The sequence below is a fragment of the Parasteatoda tepidariorum genome, chromosome 4 (assembly GCF_982258835.1).
Source record: "Parasteatoda tepidariorum strain Cologne lab strain chromosome 4, Ptep-v5.0, whole genome shotgun sequence".
NCBI classification, from domain to species: domain Eukaryota; kingdom Metazoa; phylum Arthropoda; class Arachnida; order Araneae; family Theridiidae; genus Parasteatoda; species Parasteatoda tepidariorum.
Window position 1 is genome coordinate 9911159 of NC_141758.1, and position 22139 is coordinate 9933297.

The 22139-nt window shown below is 27.9% G+C and overlaps 1 protein-coding gene and 1 long non-coding RNA gene across 3 annotated transcripts in view; both read left to right on the top strand.

Moving 5' to 3' along the window:
• The window catches only part of LOC147810651 (putative inorganic phosphate cotransporter), a 43767-nt gene extending 23294 nt beyond the window's left edge, over nt 1-20473 (top strand). For both annotated transcript variants that reach the window (XM_087160641.1, XM_087160640.1), the window contains exons 8-11: nt 15315-15447; nt 17201-17356; nt 17538-17623; nt 20012-20473. In XM_087160641.1, the coding sequence (XP_087016767.1) occupies nt 15315-15447; nt 17201-17356; nt 17538-17623; nt 20012-20227 (591 nt within the window). In that variant the 3' untranslated portion in view covers nt 20228-20473. The remainder of the gene's footprint in view (nt 1-15314; nt 15448-17200; nt 17357-17537; nt 17624-20011) is intronic.
• LOC147810653 (uncharacterized) lies at nt 8148-13707 on the top strand. The gene is made up of 4 exons (XR_015432937.1): nt 8148-8396; nt 10217-10278; nt 11199-11263; nt 13586-13707. It is a non-coding gene; the product is annotated as an uncharacterized LOC147810653 (long non-coding RNA).
• Nucleotides 20474-22139: the final 1666 nt, after the last annotated feature.

Consider the following 22139-nt stretch of genomic DNA (forward strand, 5'->3'; position numbering starts at 1 on the left):
GATAAATTTTTATCAATTGATCAGCTTCTACAGTCCTTTTTTAGAGACAATTTTAAATATTAATCATACGCTTACTGATAATAGTTGTTCGACACAATTTATTTTTATGTATCCTTGTTTTCTACATGGAGGCACCGTCACCTGTTCGCTACGCTCGATAATCCCTGTAGTTGAATCTCATTCATCAAGTTTGAAATAATTGAAGATCAAGTACAAATTATTTTCTTCCACTTTTTTAAGTAAAAATTACGATTGGATTGCCAGCAGTTGCATTTTAAGGATTCCTAAGTTTTGACAAATGAAGAAGAAGGAAAAACGGTCTCGCCGAGAGTTATTACGCATTGAAGATGTTCTATGGAAAAAGCAGTTTATGCCCGCGCGCAAATTCGTTTTTTTATTCTCTCAGAACTAGAGGCATTTGGCACAAACTGTTCTTAACAATGTTCTTAAAAGTTTTTTTTTTCCTGAAAAGTCGATTAAAAATTATTTGCTTAATGTAAAATTATTATACTTTTATTTAAGTTCATTATATTAACTTGTTAATTTTGACAAAATAAAAAGGATAGCTGGATTTGAATGATAAATAACTGCGCTTAAAAAAATTACATTTTAGAAAGGCAGAGTGTGCGACACAATGAAAAGAATTTATAAATTAGAAGTAATTTTTTCTTGTTAACCGATCATATAAGAAACAATTCTTATTTCTCTTTATTCTACACATATTTTCAAATGTCGGTATAAAATGTCGAAGTTTTATATTTGGCAACACCTAGCCTTTTTCTATATAATATTTTTTTCTTTATTTTCATTATTTTTAATATTAAGTCAAGAGGGATATTATGAAAATCGCGTAAATGAAAACTTTTTCCACAACAATCAATAAATAATTATTAGTTAAAGAAAAAATGAAAAAAAAACTTTTAAATTGTAATAACTTTCAAACAAATAAGAGTTTCTAAAAGGAAATAAAGACTCTATGTTACGGTTAAAAACAAATTTGGCTCTTTCAGCATACCAAATTTAACTTCCGCAGCTGAATTCTTGCGGTCACAGAGCGGCCCGCATGTTATTTTTCTAACAAGTATAAGAGTAAAAATAATCTTGACTTAATTTTAGAATTATTTTTTAATTCCATTGTAATCTCCGTTCAATTTCCTACATATTAACGTAATTTGAAGTTTCTAAATCAAACAGTGTTTGATAAAATGTAACGTTAAGTTGAAAACCCCAAAACAGTGGCGGTATCAGTGACCTTTTCAGTTTTCTGACAGAGAAGGAAATTTATTCAGTTTTCTGACAGAGAAGGAAATTTATTAATATCTGCTCGTTTCACGTTAATTTAACAATGCAGTTTATTTTTCCAACTTCATATAAAAAGAATTTTCAGGAATGGTCAGTGTTAATGCTATTATTCTAGGTTCTCATGCGTTCGCACTTTTCGATTAGACCAATTTAATCGATTAGATTAACTTCAACACTATTATCTTAAGTAAAGAATTCTAAGAGTCATGAAAAAAATCATGATAGCATCTCGAAAATCAAAAAGCATCTCGAAATGATATAATTAAAAATAAAGAAGATAATTTTTGAAATTCTTGGAATTCATTGTTTTACAGACTGACCTTTTTCTTTTTACTTTCACCAGAGGGTAATTTTAATAGTGTTACATTAAATTACCTTAAAGCAATTTTATATTCGTTTTATAATTAACTTATACACAACTATTGTTCTTCTTTTTGGCAGCAATTATTATATAAATATTAATACTGAAGAAAGAAAAGAATTTTCTGCGAAACGTATATTGGCTGGAATTAAAAATCAATTTAGCCCATTGACTGACAAAAGGACAAAAATTAATTTAGACACCTTCTGTAATTAATGACGACCTTAAAAAAAATCTATCCAAGAAAAAAAAATGATTAATGGGTATCCAGTGATTGGAATAGTGCAATTACAATTCTCTCATGTTATTAAACAAATAGTATTCTGTAACTTCCATTAATCATTTTATTAACGAATAAAATTGTAATTGTATAGTATATTTCTTTCTCTTAATAACACATACTTTTTTTTAATTTTTTACTTTAATAATCTTTTTTTGAATTGATTCTGTTTTTAGAAAACAGTTCAAACCAATCTTTCAATAAAATTTTATATAAATAATATCTGATATCTAGTAACTTATTCTTAGTTTATTTACAGTTAAATATAATAAATTTCGCAATTATAGTAAGAATAAAGAAGTTTAACAAATACGACATAGTTAAGTTAAATTTTTACTCTTTATTTTGTAAAAAAAAAAAAAATTTATTTGATATGCATATTTTTTGTAGAATATTTATTTTGAAGAACTTGTAATTCAACATAACGTTGAGTAATTTACGCTGCGTAATTCTTTTGCCGCATTAATTTATTTATTCTTTATTTGACTTAGCTCAAATAAATATCCCCATAAAATCAATTTAGAGCAGTTCAGTATACATATCTTAATAGAAAATTAAAGGAGTTTAGTTTCCTACTCAGAATTTTAACACTTTAATCTTTACGCTACTATGACAGATATTAAATGAAAATATTATTTTGAATTATTTTCGTAAAAACAAAGTTTACTCACTGTCCCTTCTTTACACGACCCATCATGATAATTAATTCCTCGAATTAGTGCTGTTTTAAATAGTTTTCGATAAAATTATAATAATTTGTATTATTGGTAATTATTGCACTAAAATTAGTAGTTTGTAATGCAAGCACTTTTGTACGTGGTAAGAACTAGCGATTTTTTACTGTATATATTAAATGTAAAGTCTATATCAAAAAGAGAATCATAAGAATTTTAATGGTCAATTAATTTTATGCAATAGAATTTCAGGAATAAAAAGGAGTTTGTAAGTGTATTTGTGTGCAAATACACTTACAAATACAGGATCTTATTTTGAGCTTTTCCTCTCTTTGTTAGTGTATGGTAAATTGAGAAGTTAACGACGTCCGGTTATGCGCTTCTCGCATCCCACCCTGTTGGGGGTCAGAGTTCTTGAGGAACTTTACACTTTTCCAATTTTTTTTTTTTTTCTTCACTAAAATTTCAGTTTTTATTTATTTCCTTATATTGCTGATGATTATTATTATTTAACATTTTCATAAAACCAATTTTGTTTTCAATTGTTTGCAATAAGCTTTTAATTGAACTATTTATTTTTTCTAAAAAAATAAATAAGCAAATGTATAACAGAAAAACGGAAAATTCTCATATTTCATAGATTGCGAACAGCAATACACAGTAAAAATCTTTTACAGATCAAAATTCTATTTCTTATGCATCTAACAAAAATCTTTCAACCGGATATGGGAAATTGTAAAAGTAAATAAAAAATAAATACATAAATAAACTCTAACTTTTTAAAAATATTTTTTGATTCAATATTAAAGTCTTATTTGATTAGTAATATAACTTGTTAAAAATGGAGAGAGTTTCGCTTTTTATGATTTATGGGTACAACTAAGCATCATAATTTTTTGCACTTTTTTAGATTTTTAAACCCCTTGTATCTGAACAGTCAAGAGTTTGTAAATGATTCAAATAAATCAAATTCATTCTCATTCATGTGTTTTAAAATTATAAGCAGATATATTTGTTTGTAGGAAAAAAAAACATTATAAAGCGAGAAATCAGTTTCAACCTTCCTTAATTTTAACAATTGATATAATAAATCGGTAGCTTACTTAATTAGCTATATCTCGTGGTTCGTGCACTAATAAAGAAAGCTAAAATATAAAAAGAAAACTATAAACGAAAAATTAACGGTAACGAAATTGTTAAATCTTCTTATTTCATAAATTAGTAAAATCAAATTTTTCTCTCATCTGGACACAAATGCAATAAAAGTTAGATCTTTTGTAATTCATACATTTTAATTTTTTAATGTCCTAATTTTTATGAGTTAAGGTGGAAACTTCTAACCGTATTTCATTTATTAAATTGGCTAAAATGTTCAGACTACACAACATCATTTTTCGTTCTTTTCTTTATCTTCCATCTCTTTATCTAAGCAGTCGAAAGTTTGTAAATTATTTAAATCATGGTGAACGACTATTTGAGTCTTTCACAACTATTGAGATAATATAGTACGTTTATAGTACGCCATGATACAAATTAATCAAGTTTCTTTAAATGCTTCAAATATAAACACATATATATTTTTGTGCAGGTAAAAAAAGAACATTAAAAAACAAGAAATTAGATTCTTTGAACCCTCAAAAATTTGAGTAATTTATCTGATAAATTTGTAATAAGCTTCGTGTTCATGCATCACTGCGATATTTCTTGAATATCTTGATTTTTTTACAACGTAAGCACATTATATTTCTTAAACAAATGCGCAAACAGAAGTTTAACTGTTATGAAACTCTGAAGAAGCATCATAGTATTTTTTTCCCCATTATAGTAATAACTTTTAAGTAGGATTATTTTAAAATTTCTTGTTAGAATTTGTTTTACTAATTAAAGAAATGTTTAATATTTTTTTTCAAGCACAAGTTAGACACTGTTAATAAATTATTAAAAAAAGGAAGAAAATTAATGGTAATAAAATTGTTAAGTCTTCTTATTTCGCAACTTCAAAAATTAGTACTATTCAACTAGACACAAATGCGTAAAATGTTGGATCTTTTATAAATCATGCACTTAAATGTCTATTTTTTAGTATATTTACTTTGAGGAGTTAACTCAGATACTTCTAAACTGGATTTAATCTTTTTAATTAGAAAAATATTCTGCAAAAAATTATCAATATATTGTATTTTTATTTAATTTTTATATGAAAAAATTCATAAACAGTGGCAGGAAAACTACTAAATTATTGAGCCGAATCCTGAAAGAAATATTTACTATAATACGTTTCCCTCTGAATAAAAAAGTCCTAAGGAGCGAAGTCCCCTCCGCTATTTTTGGGTGTTTATTTTAACTTTACATTTTGCTTTGCTGTACAAAAAGTATAAGATTTAGAAGTTTCAAATTACGAAGGATAAGCGGTGGAGGCTCAGGGGAAGGAACGCTAGCCAACTAATGAGTTTTGAGGATTTGAATCTTAAGAATTGCTGGTTGATACGAATTTCGTACCCGGCTGACATAAAATATTCCAAGTGATAGACGCATCGTGGATTATTAGAGTCCCATCTTCGTCTTGCTAATCACGGGAGGTTTTCGTGGTTTATCTCACCATGAAAAAGTTCTCCACGAAGGCAATTCGTTCCCGATACTTTTGTACAGGAGTTCTCTTATTTCTTGGTTTAGATTCAAAATTACAAGGATATAAAGTTGAACATTGGTAACCATGAGATCAAATTCGGGTTGGCTGTTCAACAACAGTTATAAAATAAAATTACAAAGGATTACAGAAAAATGAACAGAGAGTGCGATGAAAATGAAAATGACTATTCTATAATTAGTTTGGAAATTGTTATCTGCAAAATCTGGTGTAAAAAAATACTGTACTGGCTGCTTTGTAGAACACAGAAATGCAAATACTAATTAGAAATTTTGCGCTCTGTAAAGGCTAATTTTGATCTTGAAATTAATACCGGTATTCAAATATGTTCGAAAATTAATTGCAATTTTATTATTGCCTTTTACGCACCTTTTTTCTTCTTTTTCTTTTCACGTGATTGTTCTTATGATGAGTTGTAGAGAAAATTTCGATTTCGATTGTTAACTTAAAAATCACTAATTGTTAATAAAAAAATACTGCGATTGGTTGATATGTTTGCTAGAAAAGAAATTTTAATCAAAACTACCAAAATATTGTAAAACTTACTTTATTTCCGGCTATAGGGAAAAACCAAAAAGCTCAGTATTTTTTAACGAAGTGGTTTAGTAATGTTTTCGGTAAAGTAATAAAAAATTTAGATTTTATAATATGAGTTGAAATGCGAAAAACGTGGTAAAATTTTATAATTTTACCATCATAGTTTAGAGCACTGTATAAAAACCATTTGTTCAGAAAAATTTACTATTCAGTTTTATATTTTTTACTAAATGTGAGGTTAAAAGAGCTATAATTTTGAAAGCTAGAGTATCCGGTTAACTGCTATCATTTTAACAAAAAAATTACCAAATAAATGGTTTAAATACTTGGTTTTATTAACAGAGCTATGGTTTTGTTTTGAAAAAATGTTATTATCATAGAATGCGGTAATTTAAGAAAAACTTTTTCTTCGCGTAGTTGGCTGAAAGGTAACTTGGTTAAAATTTAATTTGCTGAAAGGGCGGGTTTATGTGTAAACTTAACAAGAATTTTGTTTTGAAATTCCAATATGTTTGAAAGCAATTGAAAATTTAAATACTCATTCGTTATATCTTTCTTTAAGTTTTTTTGCTTTAAATATTGACCATTGACTATTTATCCATTGTCATAAAAAATTTATTTTATAAACATGCGCTCAAGTTGTTGTCAATAAAAAGTAGCGAAAGACAGCCAGAGAGAGAGAGAGAGATTTGTTTGTTGCCTAATATCACTCTTAATAATTATATTGACATTTTTAAAAACAATAAACTTAATAAATAACGCTAAAACCGTTCCCTGTTTAAACTTCAATAAGTCTTGTTAACGAGTAATATTACTTCTCTTTTTTTTTCCAGTTGAGTTACACAATCTAAATTCCTTAAGTTTTTTTTTCTTTCAAGTACAGATAATTATTTTTCAAATTTATTAAATCCTCTATTTCATTATGCTTAGCAAAATGTTCTTACATAAAGCTGCAATACTTGTATATTTTGAAAATAAAATGTTATGTGTTTTGCGAAAAGTGAAAAATATTGCAGCTTAAGGAAGTATATATAAAGAAAAAAAATCAATGATGAATGAACGATAAGCAATTACGGGAGTGAGCGGAGTAAGAAAAGGGTAAAGCCTGCTATTTTTTATTTTTGTATAGATGAAATGATTTTTAAACAAAAAATAGACAGGTAATTTTTAACTATGCATTTAATGAAATATTTAAAGTTTCAAATGATAAAATAAAAAATAACGTTTTTCATGTGTTATAGCTATGCAAATAATAGCAAAATAAAAACTGATGTTACTTCAAAAAATTTCGATGCATGTTTTGAAATATAAACTGCGTGTATATAAGTGTGTTTCAAAGTATAAATTTAAAATATAAACTAAATAAAACTGTTTGAAAACTAATAATGGATTTCTAAAATCAATGTTGTTGCTTAAACGTAAATAAAATAAAGTTTTAAAGTTAAAGTTACGATTTTTATGTTAAAGAATTTAAAAATCCTGAATTTTAATGCCATAGAAAGTATAAATATGCATAGCTAAATAAAATTTCATCGTATGAATATCGTCTGTAAGAAAGTTAAAAGAACATCATTATCCTTATAAAGATAGTTAAAAGAAGTAAGTATTTAGTAGAAAAATAAAGTAACCTCAAATTTTTGCTTTAAGTATCCAAGGTAATGAATTTGTTGCAGTTGGTTATTTAGGATTTTAAATCTTTCTGATCATTAGCTTTCAACCAAAAATATAATTATTTTTTAGTAATGTAATTGAATGATATAAAAAAAACCAGTCGTCATGCATTCATTCATAAACAAAAACAAAAAAATTCTTAACTCGGGGAGTGATTTATAAAGACTTTTAGACGAAAATATATATATATTTTTTTAAAAATTTATAATTTTGTAGTGCTAATATTATATTTTACTAAACCAGTTTGCTAATGTAAATAAATTTGCCCAATTAAAGTTATTTAATTATTTATAAAAAATAATTCATAAAAGTAGAACGTGTTTTTATGTACTAAAATTGTTAAAAAGCTGATGAAACCTAAAAAATGGTTTATTTACTTAAACGTCCTTAATTATGGAATCTTTACTGTTCATTATAAAGAAACGATATTCTAATTTACTACTTCGCAAATCAAAATATATATGTAAGCATTATTTCCCAGTTTATATGTATTAAAAATTTTTCTTACGAAAAGTACTCAAATGAATTTTGACTTCAATAATTTTTTAATTTAGTAAGCTTGCTTATTGCTAATAGTTAATAAAATATTTTAGTGCAGATTAATTTTTTATTATGAGGACCAGAAATTGTCTTTAAGAATTCAAAATAGATATTCATTACGGTTTGAAATCACCAGATAAGTATGTTTGAAGTCCTTGAACTAAAAAGAATGTGGGGAAGCACATTTTGTCCCCTACCCCCAATTCTAAGAAACATTCCTTTCAAGTACGGAAAAGCTGCTCAGTAGGAGGTCGTTGATTACTTCTATGTATAGAACAAGCTAAAAGATTCATTTGGCGAAAAGGGTGTAAAAAGAAGGAGATAAACGTAGCCCCTAGTTTTCTTCTTTCTTCGAAAAATAGAAATGGTGGCACTAAGTAACAAGTAAGTAACAAGTTTTTTCTCTTTAGTTCATGTAATTTAAAAAAATTTTTAACTTATTTATTAAATAGCTTTTTAAAATTAGTTTAATTCGCTTTGATTTTATTTGCTAAGTTTTTAGAAATTATGTTTTATAACTATAATACTTCAGTTGGCTATTTTATCTTATGCTTTCCTGTTGTTTAGTTTAAGCTGCTAGTTTAGTTTTAAAATGAATTAGACGATTTTTTTAATAAATAAAAGTTCAATTAACTCTATCTAATAAAAGAAAAATTTATGATTTCTTATGCTTTAATTAAAAATGCTTCTTTCATTTTTCGGAAGCATTGATTAATTTAATAATTTACTTCATTTCGGTAGCCATATTTTTTCTCTGAAGGATTGTTAAAAAACATTATTTGAATTATCTAAACCGCGGGTGTCACTTATTGTTTCAAATAATAATTTTGATTAGATATAAGAAGAAATATTTTTTTGAACCACCATAAAATAAATAAATAAATAGTAAGAGTTTAAATTTTCTCATCTCTAATTAGTTACTTTATATTTAAATTATACTTTAATTTTGATATTTTTCTGCTTTGACTTTTTTAAATTAAAAAAAATAATAATAACGTTGGTAAACATGTAAAAATTGTTCCACTAAACACTTCCACTTTTAAAGTTTTTTTGAGTATTTTCAGAATATATTTTTAAACAATTTAAATATTTGTTTTGATACTCAATATAATATATTCTTTGTTCTAAATAAATAAATAACAAAATGACATATTAAATAGAAGGACAGTATTTCTAATTTTTATTTTGTTGTTTTTATACTTCTTTTGCATTTAATGAATTGCTGTAGAGGTATAAGAACATTTCAAATCTTTATATTAAGTTTAATTTTACGATTAAATTTGTTTTAAAATGAATTAATTCGTTATAAAATTATTATGTTGTAAAACTGAATTTTTTATAAAGCAAATTTAATTTAAAAATTACGTTCAATTTTTTTGAATAGAAATTAGAATATTATTTCATGGTTATTATTTTTAAAATTTATTCATAAGTATAATAATATTTTCTGTATAATAATTTTTTTCATGAAATAAAGCTTTTTGTATTAAATATTGTTGGTCCTCAATGCTATAAAGACGATTACTAATTCTTTTTTTCCAGTTATTGTGCAAAATCTATAATTTATCTCATGTAATTTATCTTCTTAATTTACTATTTTGAGTTTTTAAATGGTTGTTAATTCTAAAATATACCTGTTCAGCCTTCACCTTTGACAATTTTGTGTTTAAGAAAGTGTATACATTTTCTACAAAAAAGAATTTTTATTAATTGTTTAATTAAAATTTATGATGATAACTGTGTAGTGGAAATATATAATCTAAAAATTGTTGGAAACTATTCCTCAAAAATTCAGGAAATTATATTTTTAAAATTGAGAGGGAGCCCTAACTAACAAAAGCTTTATTTAGAATTTGTCTATTTATTTTAATTCTAATTTATCTATTTATTTTAATTCTAATTGGCTAAAAGACTAGTTCTTTTTCTAAATTAGAATCAAAAAAATTTTAAGAGAAAATTTGGTAAGGTAAAATTTGGTAAACATTCAACTTATCGTCAGTTACCAAAAATATAAATATTCGCCGTAATTTTAATATATGATCCTTCTCTTTCCTTTAAATCAAAATTAATTTCATTTAAATCAAAAAATTGTTTTTAACAAAAATTATAAAATATAATTAGTTAGAAACAGTTTTGATTTTGTTGATTTTTAACTGTTTTTATGACGATCATACTCTAATTTATTCCTTTTCTTTTATGGAAAGACAGGGCGAAAGATCCAAGAAATGCTAATCCAGCGATCAACAGCCATCAACAGCTAAATAAGGTAAGAACATAGTGAAACATTAAATATTAATATTTTTTTCAATTAAATCACATATTTTTGATTTGCAAAAGAATTTTGATTTTTTTAATTAATAATTATTGTGCTTATCAAAATTAAGTTCACTTTATGTATTTCTCTAACACAGTCTTTATTAATAACAAGTGTTTTTATTACTCATATAAGCTTTTATATTTATATTTTTGCAATATTCTTATTTAATAATTTCTTAATAAGGTTTCGTAATAAATGAAAAATGCACTTTATAAATGTATAAATTAGGTGAAAAGATGTGCTGACAATTTTATATCATTACGATATTTTAGTATTTGTTTTCTCTGTTTTCATGCCTGTTATAACATTTTTTTATCATTCTATTTTTTTAATTAGTTAGAAAACAAAATTTTAAAAGAAATTATTTTTACTGTTAAAATAACTACGTAAAGTTATGAATGAATAACGAAATATTTTTCGTTATTTTATTTGAAATGATAATATTATATAACATTTCATTTTTCCATAAGTTTCACCAGCATATAATATTCGTATTAAAGCAATTATTTTAGCAAATATTTTTTACTTAAAAAAATACATGAAAAAAATTAAAAACTTTGTCCACATTAAATTTGGGCTGAAAGGCTAAGGCTAAAAGTATTCCCCTACAAGCTCGTGCTAAGTTTTATTGAATTTATCAATTCACATTTAGTTCCTCTAACACACCACATGCTTAGAGTATAAACAAGATAAATGATAAACAATGAACTTATTGTCATATTCCATAACTGAAATAAAAATATTTACATTAATCTTCATACATGATTTTAGAAACAGTTTTTTTTTTTAATGTTTCGATTTTGTTGTTTTTGTTTTAACTAATTTTACAACTATCATATTCTAATTATAGTTTTTTTTTTCTTTCATAGGGAGTCAGGATGGAAGATCAACAATGAAGATAAAACTCAAAATTTAAAAATCAACAAAAAGGATGGTAAGAAATAAATTTATATTTTACCTTAGGTTACCATATGGTTGAAAAGAAACCAGTTTTTTTTGTTTAAACTGGGGGTTTTGTGTTTTTTTAAAACAATTTGTGGAACATTATTTTAAGCCAATTGAAATTAACCGAGCCAATTCAAGGTCTTTCATAGCATTTAACTATTCCTTTAACTATTAATTAATATTTTCAATAAACAACTAAAAATATCCACTCTTTTCTTTAAATATATTAACAAAATATCTAATAAAAAAGGAAAGAACTAAATATTTAAGTATGCAGCTTTATTTAGCAAGCAAAATAAACATTCAGCATTTAAATTTGATTTTAGTGATACCATAAAGAATGATTTTCTACCTTGCTTGCCCGTAATATAGAAATGCTATATTTCAATATTGTTTAATTAATGTTATTATTTAGATGTGTATAATTTATGATATTAGTATGTAATTAAATTTCATGGAACATAATTATTTTTTAATCCATTAACATAATATAAATTTTTATATATTTAAGGCAATATATCATATATATTTTATATGAATGATAATTAAAAAGTGTTTTCTTATATGGTGCATTATAATTATTTGATAAAAAAGATACAAAATTGATAAGGAAAGATATAATAAAAGTAAGTTTTTATACTAATAGTTTAATAATAAAGTATAAATTTTCTCTCCATTTATTTTAGCATAATAGTTTATTTAATAAGTTAAATAATATCCGAGTTCATAGTCCTGAAATTTCTGAATTCCTGATAAAGAAAAAAAAACTTTATTCTCATGTTTTTTTAGCTTTTTGCTCTGATTTCTGACAATGTCTGTGTTCGATTTTGTTGTTTTTGTTATCACATATTCTACAAATACTAATGCAGTTCCTAAAACTATCAGTTTGAATAATCAAAAGATTTGTATTTCTGATGTAATATATATATATACATATATATATATATATATAAATGCCAAGACACATATATTTACTTTGCCTTCCTTTCAAAATAATTGAAACTCCACTTAAAAGTAATTTATTAAGGATGTCACGAATTTAATTGCAGATTTTAAATAAATATTGGTATGAAATAATATTAAATAATTGATACTGGTTACAGAAGTACTATTAACATTTCCTAATTATCAATCTCAAACTGTTACGAATCGCTCATTAATAGAATTAAAAAAATTATTCAAGCTTTGTTTCTGGAATTAAAAAATTTATATTTAGAGCAAATTATACTTTTTTGTTAATTTTTTTTTACAGTTAACTGATAAATGTATAATGTACCAGCAATTTGGTTATTAATATAATGTCGCATTAAATAAAATTAAATATAACATGAATATTGTTAATAAATTGTTGGGTTTAAGAAAATCATTTAAAAAAAATTTTTTTTTCTACGTTTACCATTCAAAACATTGAATGAATTGTTTTCATAACACTTAACATTACTTTAAAATATTATTATAGCTACAATAGTTAACATTTCTAACTAAGATGGTTAAAATTATTTAATTATTACAAAACTAATTGAATAAATAGAATTATAATTATGTTTTTCATTCTCAATTTGCTAATGAATGTTAAAGTTTGTGATACTATTTTTCAATTAGATATCTAAAGCAGATTAAATTAGTTTAGATCAGATTGCATTGCTGAAAAAACTTTTTTAAATTACTTTGGGTAGAATAAGTCTTGATATCTATGAGCTACATATATATGAACTGCATTTAAATAATTAAAAAATGAAATGTGAATAATTTTAATATGTTTGGCAGTTGATCTATTTTAAAAAATAATAATTTGCTTGCATATCCCTTTCACCATTTCTTAGTAAATAACCTTATTAATGGAAAAAAAAGAAGACTTGAATTAAACATACTATAAATAATGTTTTTATTAGTTACATAGTATAAAAAGTATTTATAATTATAATAGTTAAATGATAAGTTTATTTAAGTAATTGATTTTTTTCAAATCTATTTCTTTAAATCAATACTTTTCTTAAGTATAATCATTAAAGGGATGTATGACTATAATAATTTACATACATATCTCTTTTATTATTTCTTAGTGAAATACTATCATTATCTCTGAAATCAGATCTTAGTTGTTTTTTTTAAATGCAACCTAAAGAATGCATATTTATTAACTAAATTCAATATCATATTTTTATAATTAAATTAATAATTTTTTGTAAAAATAATCAGCTTGTCTTAATCCATGGCTTTTAATAAATCAGTTGATTTAAATCAATGATATTTTTTTTTCTGTGAACATTTAATATATCTATAGTAAAATAAATTGCTTTATTTTTTGCAGGAAAAAGGCTCATTGAAATAAAGCTTCTGGAATGGGATAAAGAAAATATATTTGTCCATATGTAAATAGTGTATACAGATGTATTGATTTGTTACAAGGAAATAAAACTCCTTCATGGTTTATTTTAAGCTTTATTGTTGTTAAAATTCCTGCTTTTATATATTTAAAATTACTAAAATGGTGTATTATTTACTAGTACAAAATATTTTTTTTTTGAAAAAACTATTTATGATATATACTGTTTATCTAATATTTAATAAAATTAATGACTTGATGAATATACACAAAATTATAGGATAAATAAACTTTTGTGTGTAAGTTTCTATCAATAAAAGCTAGATGTAGGTTTTAAATATATAAGCATTATTTTAAAAACTTAAATAACTTATTTATTGAGTTGCATTGTGTTTTATTTTAGAATAAAAATTTGTACTTAATTTCCTCTATCTCAAAATGCTTAAAAAATTTAAATACTCAATTCAAAAAGATTTTTTTTATATGCTTCTACTTTAAATGATAGCGCTTATAATTGTTTAAAATGAAATTAAAAAAAGTCTATTTTATTGTACGAAGATTCATTGGACATTTGGTTATAAATTAAATAATTGTTTTACACCATTTTGTTTTTTATATTGTCATAAAACAGTATGCATGTAATGACAGTTGTTGTTATATTACAATATAAAAAGCTAAGAATCAATAAATTACTATCACTGATATCAGTCGAGTAGAACAAACACTCGTGACAATTTATGTTCCCTAAATAAGAATTGTAACAAAATGCAGCAAGAAGCCTTTGAAATTAAAAGCTAAGTTCTAATAATAAAAAATAAAAAAAATGCCGAGACACCTAAAATAAAGGTGTGATACCGGCAAGGACGCCATTAAAACTTTCTATTGAACCGAGTTTGAGGTGAGTTAAGGGTGGTGCATTGGTAAATAAGGCAAAGAAGTTCGCCTAAACACCTGAAATAAAGGTGCGATATAGGCGAAAACGGCATAGACGTTTTCTAATCAGCCTACAGTTAAGGTGCCTTAACGGCAAGCGAGGCAACGACGTATGCCAGTGAACGTATTCAGCTTTTGATAAAAAGGCAAAAAAAGACATCATAAAGGTTCAATAAAAGCCCTTACGGCAATTTTCTCTTTATTCTGTGAAAAAAAAAATTTTCCCCGGTATTTAACAGGCAAAAATGGCAAAGCAATCCAGAGGCAACAAAATAGTCCCGGTCCTTCAACGATTGCCAGAAGTTTGCCTGAAATGCCATGCACTGGCCCTCATTCTGGCCCAGATTTCACTTTATTAACGGAACCGATACGGCAGTGAAAAGCCCGCCGTAATGGCACTTTAGGTGAGCCGGCATTGTCCCTTCACTAGCCCAAAAGTTGTGTGCTTGTTGGGTAAATTATGGGTACCCTATTTTTCAGAAAACGACTACCCTTCCTCTTACAGTTACAAATTCAAGTTTACATTTCAAGTTACAAATTCAAGTTCACAGTTCAAAAGTCAAGTATTCAAATTCATCGATAAAAATGTGAATTTAATCAGAGAAAGTTTGTTTTTGAGTCTGATTCTTTAACTTACATAAAAGTTAACACAAATTAGTTCGCATATTTGAGGTTAGGTTCTTGAATCATTAAGATTGAGTTCCTACACGTGAAACTCCGATCACTGGATCGTAAGTTATTTATGGTGTATGTTTATGAACATTCGTATTCAATTCTTTAGAATGGGTTCCTGTCTGCAATTCCTTTCATTCTACAATTGTTTGTTTCATGGATTGCATCATGGGCTGCTGATAAACTTAGGAAGGCCAACAAGTTTTCCATCACATTCATTCGAAAATTGTTCAATACTATAGGTGAGAATTCAGTATTTTATTTTATTTTAATTTTTTATTTAACTTAGTACTGCACAGAGTTCGCAACACTTTTACTCTCATTATCTACTCTACATGTAAGGCAGCAAAATTAAAAAAAAAAAATATCGCTCTAAATTAACCCTTTGTAATAGGGGAAAGTTCCCCGATGCCTTAACTTACTTTCCACTCTGAATGTTATAATTTATATTTTTTATTGTTTAGTTGTTGCTGCTATTGTTGTCGATCATTAAGGCAGAAGGGGGGCGATTGTTCTTTTTTCCAGTGGTGCCATCTATGGGCAAGAATTCGTCTTTTGCCACACCCGTTAATAGGGCAAACCTATTTATACATTCATTCATTCGTCCACAGATTATAATTTGACCTGAACTAGAGAACGATTTATTTCCAACTCAGTATCCCCTGAGGTATTGGTTTGTAATGAGAAGATGTAGAAATTTGTGACCCGACAGATTTAATGAGCACCAGTCACTATTTACTATACAGGGAGTATTCAGCAGGCTGGATTCGAACGCCAGTTCTCACAAACAGGAATATAGGGCTCTGCCAACCAGGCTGTCCTGACCCTTATTATTTAGTAACCAAATTATTTCATGGTGTTATACGATGATTATACTATCTGCAGATTTTGTCTTGTATCCATTTACATCCATTTTTATAATTGTATAAGGAATCTCAAAACGGTTGAATGTGATTAGTAAGGGTGCATAGCCCTTAGGTAGAATTAAGTTTTTTTTGGTACATATATAATCCGTACGCTTACCCTTCTTTTGACGGAAAAGGGGGTGATTTGAGGGAAGATAATTGAAGTGAAACTCCTAATGCGACTTCCAACAAGGTTGCGTTAAACGTTTAACGCTACCATGGCAACGAGCGGCCTGTGATCCTTGCAGGAAATTTTAATGTGAATTTCTCGTTACCTGAAGCTGAAACATTATTAACCTTCCTTAAAGACAAATTTGGATTGGAAATGATAAATGGTGGGAATGATCCAGCAACCAAAGGGGGAACTACCATTGATGCAGTTTTTGCAAGAAATATTCAAAAAATAGAACTCAAACATTTCGTATCTTACTTTAGTTATCATAATCCCATTGTAAATGTTATAGATTTGGATATTTCTCCACTCGAAAATGATAATTAAAAGACGCGATCAATTGCGAATTGTAAGCAATGTTAATAAAGTTTGTCTTAAAGAAACAATATGATTTCACTAAAAATCAATTTCTACCCCTTCCTATTTTCATTTCCACATTATGAAGTTTCACTTCTTCCGCGCACAATTTTTGATTTAACGTTTCTGGTGTATTTTTTCACGATGAATTGAATAAGAGAATCCCGTAATGATCAAACTAATAGTTTAAAAGTTATAAACGTTTCACGTACTAAAAGCAATATACAAAAATAATCAAATAAGCAACCAAACAATTTTTTATTTGTTTACGGACCTGTCATTACAATTAAAACAAGTGAGGCTTTGCTTCCTTTGCCTTTTTTATCACTGAATTAAATGAGACTATACACAAGTCAATAGAAACAAATAGTTGTAGTAAGAGATTTAATGTATAAAAAATACTATTTTGGCACTAACTTTACTGTATTAATTATAGTTAATTTTTTTATATACTAAACATTATTGATTAATAGGAATTGATTGATTTAGGAACTATTTGTAAAGAAAACATTTTGTAGTTCAGAATGTTCAAATTAGGATATTATAATTAATTTTTCTTAGGTATGACGGCACCAGCTATTTGTTTATTGGCTATAACACAATCTGGTTGTCGTCCCGAACTCATAGTTGCCTTACTGTCCATTGGATTAGGAATTGATGGTTGCGTATTTTCAGGATATAACATTACCACTGTGGATATGACGCCTAACTTTTCTGGTAAGTTCAAGATAAATGAAGCATTTTAAAAAGGAAATTTGCATGGGATGTTATAATAGAAAAATTTAAACTTATATGTTAGTTTGCTTTTCCTACTATTTTAGATTATAAACTTCATGTTTTGTTTCAAGTTAGTATTACTTTTAAAAACTTTATCAAATATATTGTTTAATCGCTTTAGGAACTATTTATGGCATAGCAAACACAATCGCTAGCTTGTCTGGTGTTATAGCGCCAATGGCGGTAGCGTATTTCCTACATAGTGGAGTAAGTTAAATTTCTCTTATATTTTCAATGCTAAGAAAAATAATAAAATACGGGGTAGAGCCGCTGTAGCTCAGGGATGGAGAGTTTGCCTCCCAAAGAAGTGACCCAGGTTCGAATACCAACAGGGACTGGCTGATACGAATTCTGCTCTCGACTGGCACTGGCTAACGTGAAATATCCTCAGTGGTAGCAGGATCATGGGTTAAGGTTTCGTTGTTCTCCTCTTCATTTAACGCAAAAGAGGGTTAGTTCCATCAAAAAGTCCTCCGTGAAAGCTAGTCTGACCCAATGCTTGATCCAAGAGTTCCCTCGTCTTTCGTTTTGGGTTCAATATCAGTTGGCTATAAAGTTGATCATTGATATTCGTAAACTCAAAATTAGGTCTGCTCTTCAACCCAGATTAAATAAAAAAGTTAATAAATATGGGGATGACAGGGGTGTAAGATGCATCAAAAAAGTAATTATTAAGCAATCGCAAAATGAATTATTGTGAAAAACCGAAATAATTTAAATTGTTTATTTTAAAAAACCAAAGACCGTCGGACTTTGTACTAGATATACATGCAGTATCAATGAAAATAATAGAAAGTTAGCTATTGTAGATTAAAAGAAGAATAAAAAAAATTGATTTTATTAAAATTGTTTCGGTCAATAATTATGAAAACAAAAAACAACTTGCACAATTAAACAAAATGCGAAACAAATTGCATAATTTAAATATTTGGAACAAATATATTTTTTAAAATTTATTTCCTTAACTGTTGCGTTTAAGTCCTGCAGTGGATTGATCGTAAAGACACGGTTCCCTTTTGAACATCAAAGTCAAGCAACGCTGGCTGCTGTCAGTAAGCTAGTGGGAGACTTTGATCAGTCTGCCGTAAGAACCGAAGGTGCGTGGTATTGGTCCTGGTTAAACTGTTCTACCGTAAAGTGCTCGACTTCGCGCGCTGGTCGTCTGACTACCAAAGCAAAAAGGCCATCAAAATTGTGGTGGCATGTGATAGCAATCTCTGTGATGTTTTCCAGGCAGTCGCCGATAACCCTTTGTGTAGCTCTAGTGAAATATAAATAAAGTACCTACCTATCTGTTTCGTTAAAATACGAAATATAGTTATTAAAAATGCCTTTTAATTTAAACGTATATAAAAAATAAAATAGAAAAAAGATAACGGGCTCCATCTTCTGCTCTTTAACGCTCTACTAATGTTCTTTACTATCTCTTTTTTCATGCGAAAAATTGTCAACATCAGTCAATTTTATACTATGCATTAAAAATTAACTAAAAACAATTACATAAATTTATTATTCATGATTACAAAAAATGCACTAGATTTATTTTTACTTTTTTCTACATGCTATAAACTAAATATGAACTAAATTTGAAAAATAAAATAAAATATAAAGGAAACTCGTCTGATTTCCGTTAATTTCTGTTTAATATTCGTCATGTTTTCTCGCAATTAGTTATTTTCTCTCTAAATAATTAGTAACTCTCCATAAGTTAAGTTTGGAAATGCTTTTTCAAGTATTTTTGTAGCAATAAACTTACAAAACAATACACTTACAAAGCACACTATGCGCATTTAAGCTACACTAAAAGTGGCATACTTTCAATATAGGTCACTGGAATATTATCCAGTGGAAGTTTGGAGTAAATTCGACCGGTTAGAAAATAATATCACGCTGGCTCCAGCTAAAAACAGCGCATCTACACAAAGGTTATAGCATAATACCAGCTTAGTACGCCACTCGTACACACAAGTCATCGCGTGGATGCCGTCTTAGTACGGCACTCGTACTCACGAGTCATTGCGTGTAGGACTGCTTTGTATGGTTCTCGTACGCACAGGTCATCGCATGAACGCCGGCTTTGTATGGTTCTCGTACGCACAAGTCATCACATGGACGCTGGCTAAATACGGCGCACGTACACATAGATCATCGCGAGGATGGTGACTTAGTACGGGGCAAATACTCACAAGTCATCACGTGAATGCCTGCTTAGTACGGCACTCGTACAGGCAGTTTAGCGAGTGGACGTCGATTTCGTTCGGTACAAATACATTCAGGTCATGACGTGGACGCCGGTTTAGTAAAGCAGACAGGTCATCGAGTAGATGTCGACTAAATAAAGTGGGCGTAACGAAAAGTTTGAATGTCGATATTTTTGCTCTGCATCGCAAAATATAAAAACCGCTCTTATTGGCTGTAGGGAACATGGATCGTATTGGCGACAACTCGGAACAACAATCGCCAACACATGTTCCCTTTCACCAATAAAAGTCAGTTTTTTTTCTTCTTAAAAATTCTTTTCTTTTCGGCTAAAAACATGTTTTGACCACTTTTTTGCAAAAGCAAGTAATTTATTAACATTAATTTACTCTTCAGACCACAATAGAAAACTGGAGTAAAGTATTCTACACAACTGTGGCTATTTATTTCATTTGTTCTGTCACATTCATTGTTTTTGGATCTGCTGAACTGCAACAGTGGAATTCTGAAAAAATAAAGGAAAAGAAGATAAAGGACAACACTACGTGCGTCACGAACCCTACTTGTGTTCTAAATCACAGAGCATCATCTCTGGAAACATTTAGGTGCTGATGACGAAGAAATGAAACTTGGTTGAATTGTCTACTTCTAAATCACAGCTTTAGTAGCATAGCTGTCCACCCAGAAGAAACAGAACATTTTAAGTGGTAGCCAAATGACAATAAAGCTAAACTGAATTACTATTGCCTATCCTGAAAAACTTCTCAATATAATAAGTTGTGTATCTGTGTTTAAAGTATTTGTATCCAGTGATGGAAAAAATCATTCTAACTTTAATTTAATAAAACAGTTATAAAGTATTAAATCGTAAAATTTTAATAAACATTTGTAATGAACTTTCATGAAGGGGTGTTAAAAAATTTTGACTTGCAATGTGGACGTTGAGATTAAAAGGGGTTGTGGTACCCTTGCAGGGATGTCTACTGCTCTGCTTTTTGACACAGTTCTAATAAACTGGTAGCGAATTCTATAGTAAAATTTGCAGAATACAGGACTAAATATTTACGAAGTTTTTATTTTCATATTCGGAAATATAAGTGATTTCAATTTCTTTAAATCAGATTGTCATTTTATTTTAGAACGTGTGGTAAAACAACTAATGTCAGCAACATCGATGTCTGTGTAAAGTGTATTAGATTTGAGGAAAAGGCGACAAGATTTTAATCCTGGATGATGATCACTGGAAAAAAAAGTGAAGAATTATTGGGTGAAAAAATACCCCTGCTCCATCGCATACAGTATTTTTAATATCTTTAAATTTGATGCTAATTGAAAACCTACAGCTAAATCATACGAAGAAATGAGCAAGTAATAAGCGATAAATAACAGAGTGTACAGTCTTATGTTTTGTTGCTCATTTCTCATAGTTTTTCATACAGATACATATATCTGCATGTAAAACCAAGAGAACCTAAGAAACCAACCTAAGAAAACCAAACTTTTTCAATTTTTTTTAATGACATAACGATTTTCCTTCTATAATTAAACCTTTTAAATGCAAATAGAGTTCGGGTAAATCTCTCGATTTTAGTTTATTTTGAGAGGGAAGATTTATCGTTAGGGATTCCAGGGCTACCAACTTTCTACGCTTTTTGCAAAAATTTATTCTAGTGCTATCTAAGTTAATGTTTTAATGCCTTACTTTTCATTCATTGATAGTTATTTTCCACGCCACTACATATAAGTGATATAAAAATTCATATGCAATACCACTTTATTGAAGCTTTATCGAATAAAGCTACCATAATGTTGCTCAACACAAAATGTTTTTATGCAATGATTATAAATTATTTATCACGATGTAGGGTTAGGCGCCGCTGCGTCGCCCAGGCACCCAATCTTTTCGTAAATAAAGAAAGAAAGAGGCTCTATCGCAATGAAAATTTTAAAATGCTGGAAAAATTACCAACACTTTTGGAAGCTTTGGTACCTAATTGTCTCATTATCATCATAGTTGGCCAGACAGCCCAATGTGAGCTAAAGCCTTCCTCTGAAGATTTCTCCATGACGACTTCCGATATATTTAAGATCTCCAATTTTTTTTCATTAATTGCGAGAAAACCAAACTGCACTGAGTCAGCCCATCTCAATCGCGGCCTTCCCCGCTTTCTTTTTCCAGTAGGTCTAAAAAGCAGTATCTTTTTTATTGTGTTGTCGTCACTCATTCGAATAACGTGGGTGATCCAATTCATTCTATTTATTTTTATGTATTTAATAATATCAAGTTGTTTATAAATTTTGTACACATCAATGTTAAATCTCCTTCTCCAGTTAATGTTTTCATTTAAACCACCGTGTATACCCTGCTGGCAGGCAGACAACAACATGTTTTTTTTTAAATTTCAAATACAGCAACCTTGGCGATTCTTGCTAGCGCAAAAAGAGTTACATAATGCTTTGAGCGACCCGTGATGGCTCAGGGGACAGAAAGTTCGCCTTCCAACGAGGTGGTAATTATTATTAA